At 34.0% G+C, this 6,994-nt stretch overlaps 1 protein-coding gene across 1 annotated transcript; it reads right to left on the bottom strand.

Moving 5' to 3' along the window:
* Positions 1–3,498: 3,498 nt before the first annotated feature.
* Positions 3,499–4,449, bottom strand: LOC311597511 (olfactory receptor 8C8-like; the record flags this gene model as incomplete). Its single annotated transcript, XM_084781722.1, has 1 exon — positions 3,499–4,449. The coding sequence occupies one exon, from the start codon at positions 4,447–4,449 to the stop codon at positions 3,499–3,501; it is 951 nt and encodes a 316-aa protein (XP_084637848.1).
* Between the last annotated feature and the right edge of the window lie 2,545 nt (positions 4,450–6,994).

The raw sequence follows: 6,994 nt of genomic DNA, 5'->3' as shown, positions 1-6,994 counted from the left end.
TTTCTAGCTCAATCCATTTATCCACAAATTTCGGGAATTCCTTGTTTTTAATAGCTGAATAGTATTCCATAGTGTATATGTACCACAGTTTCTTTATCCATTCTTCTATTGAGGGACACTTAGGCTGTTTCCATGTTCTGGCTATTATGAATAAGGCTGCTATGAACCTTGGTAATATATGTTAATATAAAGTTGTGGGACCTGCTTTCCTAATTCCTGTTATACATTTGAAGAATCAATGATGTCAGAATAATATAAGCAGTGTGTGTAGATACATACATGATTTAACAAATACATATATAACACCTTGAAACCTTCAGTAATTATCAAATAAGCTTGTATTAGCTAGCATTATGCTTATGCTGCTTTATAAATCACTGGCTAGTATCTTAAGAACAAATATTATTAAAAATATATTTTATTAAAATAGTAAATCATTTCATTTTCTTGGGATAATATATCTAACTAGAAATTTAAAATGAGCCTGCTTCTTCCACAGAACTGATCCAGATACTTTGCTGGTTTGTTCTGCACCAGACTATACTGCTGACCAAAATAAAGAACTCAGTCCACAGTTTGTATGTTTGTAACTCTTATTCACTTTCTGGTTAAGAATCAAAGTTTTATAGTATGTGTCTTACACTTCTTAATCTATGTCTTTAGTAAATGTTGTTTGCCTATTAAGATGTGTATATCTGAGAAATTTCAAACCATCTTTCAACTCTTTTTATCATGATCTGTAATGAATAAAATGGAAGAACAGTAGTTGATACTGAATAACTAAACATTTTAGTAATCAATTTAATATTAAAATAAATCCAAATGCTTAACTGTCTGACACCAATCACTTAAACTAAGTTGACTTAAAGTTTTTAACAGACATTTTAAAGCCCATATTTCCAAACAAAATCTCCTGGAATCCTTCAACTACCAATATAGAAATTAACAGTTTAAAGATTTACTGTACCATGAACAGAACATATTCAGTATTTTGTAGCCACATTCTCAATATTGAATCACTCTTTCTGGAAAGAGGCTTATAATACTCTGGAAGCTTGCAAAACTTGTCATATTGACAAGGCAGTGCCATGAGGACACATTAGCACTACACAGTTTTTAGGACAAAGCAGAAGGTAAGGAGATGACTGTAAGTTGAACACTGAGCTTCAGTGAGGCAGCTTTAATGAATCACCATGCTTCTGTGGTTTCTTCAGTAAAGGCACCTGCCTATGCATCTCTCAAACTCCTGTGAGCAACTTCTTGCCTAGGCCTGCATAAATGACCTCAAAATAACCATTATTCCACCAAGCCAGACTTGTGCTATATTATTTCTTTGGTATGCTGTTGGTTCCCCATCTGGAGTAAGTAGAACTGATTATTGTTTTCTTAGAAGCATCACAACATTCAGGGAGAAGGATCTGCCCTTAACTCATGCATGGTCATGATGAGCACTAAGGATGTATTTTCTGCCCAGGAGACACAACAAAAAAGTGAGATATAATGCAAATTTCCATTTCTGTATTTTATGACTAAATCATTTTCTGTCCAAATAAAGATATAACATGTAACAGACTTCTTAAAGTACATATTAACTTTGGAAATAGTTACAAGCCTCACTAGGAAGGCTTATCCAAATTTCCCAGTGCCATTATACCAGAAAAAACAATCACTAATGTAAAAAAAAAACATGAAATGTGGTCTTGATGTCACAATGCTTGTGACACTTTAATATGAGGCTTTTGTAGAAATGTATGCATGTTTTTATTTGTACTTCAAATATTTATAGATAAGTTCCTTATAGCAGTCATCTAAAGTCTTATACAAGCCAATCTTTTCAGTAGTCCATATTCCTATAGAAACTTCAATCTCTGTAATAGTCCATATTTTTTAAAGCCCCATCTTACAATCATTGAGAACACGTCTCCTGAAGTTCACCCTGTTTCTTCAGAATTCTGTTTCATTTCTATGAATTTATTTATTTTCTTTGATGTATTTTTTTCTGTGTATGATTGTTTTTGCTTGCATGTTTGTATGTGTGCTACATACATGCCTGGCACTCACGGAGACCAAAAGAGCTTAAGCCCCTTTGAACTGTAGTTACAGACAGTTCTGAGCTACCTTGTGAGAGCTGGAAACCATACCTAGGTCTTCTACAAGAATAGAATGTGCCTTTATACATTAAGTTATCTGTTCTATTCCCCATATATATTTCTTCATAAGATATATGAGGTATTAAATTGGGTTATTCATCATTTGTTGTACAGTCATACAAAATCATCCACATGTCAACAATATAGAGAAATGCAGAGAGACAGAGTTGAAAAGTAGAGATTTCTTTTGCTCTCTGGAGTTGAACTCACAATCAGGGACATGTTTAGACTATATCCCTAAGCATTAAACCCAGAAGGTTCTGTTTTTCATAAGTTGCCTCCTTATTTATTTATTTATTTATTTATTAGTTTATTAATTATTTCTACAACATAACATCCATTTGAGGTAATGGAGAAAATAATATAGACATTACCATGACCTTTTCTTCTTTGTTCTATAGTCAAGAAAATATGTGTTTTAAAAAAAGGATCATAGGCATATCCTAATATCAGGGAAAAGAAAGTGACAATTTCAATTTAATTCATAACAAAATATAAGTATCCTAATATATTATCAGAATTGGTAAATGTGAGACATTGAACAGAGAACTAAGCCTAATACATATTCAAATAAGTATTAAAAAAATAAAATCTAGTCTCTTCTTGGTAACCTGCTGTCCTTCCTCTGAGTGCCACCAGGTCTCCCCCTCCATGCCCTATGAGCATATACAGGGGGAGGTAATCCCCCTCAGGAACAGTCATAGGGGAGGGGAATAAGGGGAAAATGGGAGGGAGGGAAGAATGGGAGGATACAAGGGATGGGATAACCATTGAGATGTAACAAGAATAAATTAATAAAGGAGAAAAAAATAAAAAAAATAAAAAAATAAAAATAAAAATAAAAAATAAATAAAATCTAACTCCTTTAAATTACAGACTTCTCTCACAGGTTCGAAGCTAAAAGCCTAGACTAAGAACCATTCTCAAAGAAACACTGAATAATTCCTGCAATTTTGGCAGCTCTGCTGCACCCACAATTTTAGTATCTTTAGCTTTTAAAAATACATCTGTAGGTATAAGGCTGTCAAATTGTGGAATAGTTCTTAATATGGCTTCAAAAGTGAAGGAAATTGAATACAAATAATGCATAGGTGAAAATATGTAATCTAACAATGTCTTTGCTGGCACAGATAATTAACACCAGCTCAAATCTGAGAATATCAAGTGCCCAAACAGTCACAAAGAGATTTACAAGTCATGATGAGAAGAAAAAGGATCATACAATAGAAATCTTGCTGATATTTTAGAAATAAGAGGGGAAGGAACAATAATAAAGACAGGCAGTGAAAAAGGCACAGCAACCAAAGGGCACAGGGCTATGGGGCTATGGGTAGCACCACTGGCTCAGTTAACTTGTCATTCTCTTCAGGGTTTTCTTCACAGCAAGCTTGACATCCTTGTTCCTGAGGCTGTAAATGAGAGGATTCAGCATGGGCACCAAAAATGTATAAAACATTGAGAAAAATTTCCCCTGGCCCACAGTCTCAGCAGATGATGGCTTAACATAAGCAAGCAGCCCAGATCCATAGAAGAAACTAACAGTTATGATGTGAGAGCCACAAGTGCCCAAGGCTTTAGACCAACCTTTACCTGATGACATGTGAATGATATTGAAAAGGATCATAGCATATGAGACTAAGATAATGAGGCTACATAAAATGATAGCTGTGCCAACCACAGCAGTACTCACAAGCTCATTGACATAGGTGTTACTGCAGGAGATCCGTAGGACAGGGAAGATGTCACACATATAGTGATTGATGATGTTGTTATTACAAAAGTTGAGCCTAATCATTAAGCCTGTGAGGACCATGGCACTAGAAAACCCTATCAAATAGGAACCAAACATCAACAGACAACAGATCCTAGGCAACATGATAGCCTTGTACAGTAAAGGCTTACAGATGGCTACATAACGATCATAGGCCATGACTGTCAGCACATAGCTCTCAGAATGGGCAAAAAAACAGAAGAAGAACAGCTGAGTCATGCATCCTGAAAAAGGGATGGTATTCTTCTCTGAAACAAAACTCATTAGCATTTTGGGTGTGAAAACAAATGAATAACAAAAATCAATGAATGATAGGTTGAAGAGGAAAAAGTACATGGGAGTATGGAGATGTGAGTTTAGGAAGATAAGACTCATTAAGCTCAAATTACCCACCACTATGGCTGTATAGTTTGCCAAGAACAGGAAAAACAGGGGCAACTGGAGCTCAGGTTGGTCTGTCAGACCCATAAGAATAAATTCAGATACTGAAGAGACATTTTCTGTAGCCGTTGGCTTCGTGGACAGCATCTGTAAGAATATAAGGTGACACTAGCAAGAAGCTCATCTTTGAATCTAGAGGAATAAGATAAAATTATTAGTTTATAAGATAAGGTTTAAGCAAAATCTATCAAGTCATACAAAGGTCTCCAACTACTCATGTTGATTTCTGAAGAGTCCCTGTTTCTTCCTTATCTTACTCATAATATGTGTATCTGTCCAGAAAGCAAGCAGGAAAACATCTGATGTTAAAATGTAATTCCATCTCTTTCTTTTACTCAAAATTAAACCTGAAAAGATTAGTCAAGCAAAGAGAATTTTGTACTTACATTTTTTCACTTGGAACCTTCTTTCTTTTTGAAGTTCTTAAAGCCTTCCTTCTTACTGTACTGAGAGAGACAAGTATCCCCAAATTTTAAAAAAGTTATAGACATTAACACAAATGTGTTTATGAACTCTTAGAAGAGATACACAGGGAATTTTTGTTTGAAAATTTCCTGCCAGTTTTTTCACATACACAAAATAAAAATAGCAATCTTATGTAAGTCTCCAAAGATTTGCCTCACTCAAATGAGAATATCTATTTTGAGGCCAAGGTTTCTGAGAAAATTCATTAGAATCATGGAAAATTATTCTCTTCTTTATGATTTCCTCCCTGCTGGATGTGTGTCTGGAGAGTCTTAATTAGTAGAGCTTGTGCTTGCATTCAGTGCCACAGAACTAAAAGTGGAGCTTTTGAGATCCAAAGTTCTGCTCAATTTATGATTTCCCACCAGGAGTACATAGTCCCTTTGGCAAAGTTGTGAGTGCTCCTCTTCACCCTTCTCCTTTAGGCTTTGTACAACTCTATAAGAACAGTTTCCAGGGACATGTTCAATTGACACTTGTAGCTTTCCTATGAGCATCTCTGATTTTAGTAATACACATTAGGCCACACAATGGTTAAACACTATCCAAGAAAACTTCTACAAAGACTTTGAAATGATAGGAACTGTCTCTCAAATAACCCTGAGTTTATTCCCACTTCATCGCCTAAAAAACTGTAGACTTCCCTGACCCTTGAATATCTATAATTATATCAGCATATTCTTAGGTAAACCTATAAAATAGACTCAGAGGAAAGCGGGCTTGAGTTTTGGACTAATGGTAAAGTTCTTGCTCATAAAAGTCTGTTAAGGCTTCATTCTGTAGAAATGATAATAAAATTATTAAATAAAAATTAAAGAGATATCTTATTGTGGCTTTGATATAAACATGAACGTGGCATATTAAAAACTCTATTAGACATAAGGGAAGACTCTGCTAAGTTTTATTTCCCTTATCCTTTTTTCACGTTCTTGTGCAGATAAATCAAGTTTCTAATCTGAACTCATTTGAATGACCTACATTTTTATTGTGGTGCTGTAGCCCTGTGTTGAAAAGAATACATAGCATGCCTGGCCCCTTCTTATTCCATGCCAGTCTCTCCTCCCCATCACTCAACCCTATTAGTTGCGGCCAATGAATTTCTTTAGACATTGTCAAATGTTCTGTGGATACCAAAGGAAATCAGAAAGTTAAACTCTGAAGTATAGTGCTTTTACATTGTAACTAAATTGAATAAGTAACACTGGAGGGTTAGGAAAAAGGGTCAACAATAATAATCTGTGTCTTTTCAAATTACTCAATAATATCAAGAAGATAAGTTGATATATAATGCTGTTTACTACTGTAAGAAACTAACAAATTCTCTACCAATTGTTTGCATCATTTGCATGCCCTCAGAAATAAATTATATTTTCTAATATTTTGGTGTTCTACCCTTTGCAATATTCAGTATTGTCATAGCTTATTATTTTAATCATTTTAATAGATGAGTTTTAATATCTTCTTGTTTTATTTTTGAGTTCTTATCTTTTTATTAATTATTGGAATACATAGTAATAATTTTAAATGCCATTAAAGGTGAATGCCACAAAAGCTGAATTTTATTCTCATCTTTTCTTTGTCTTGTTTTATATCAAAGATTTTGTAAAATGATATTTATCATTTGAAAGTATCATTCATTTGTACAATGGGTGTTGATATTATCAATCCACTATTAGTTCCCTCCAAGTAGCCTTAATGTTTTTATTTCATCTTCCTTCCAGGTTTATGTCCTTTTATTTATTGTTGGTAATAACCCCTGAGTCTACTTAATGCTGCTTATATGCATTGAATATGTTGGCTATCCACTAGGGTATTAATAACCTATCAGTAGTCACTTGTCAAAGAAAAGTATACCTCTTCTTTCAATAGTCATCAACTGCCAATAATTCCTCTGATAGGAGTGTGATCTCAGGGTCACTTCCCCCATGACCAAAACACACTGAAATGAAAATGAGCATATAAATTTTATTTACTGTAGTGTAAAAGGACAGACAAATAAAAATAATTTGTGGACAAATTTAATTTAAAAAAAGCATACTCTGCATGCTGAGATCACAATATACCAAAGTTTGACTAATCACAGATATAAAGATAACTAAAATTCATTTTCTGATCAATAGCCAAAGAGTTGTGTTAATACTGTCAATTAAGTATTTTTATGTAATGA

The sequence above is a fragment of the Acomys minous genome (assembly GCF_964271855.1).
Source record: "Acomys minous genome assembly, chromosome: 5".
Lineage (NCBI taxonomy): Eukaryota > Metazoa > Chordata > Mammalia > Rodentia > Muridae > Acomys > Acomys minous.
The sequence above is the reverse complement of the archived record's forward strand: the minus strand, read 5'-3'. Positions and strand labels throughout refer to the sequence as shown.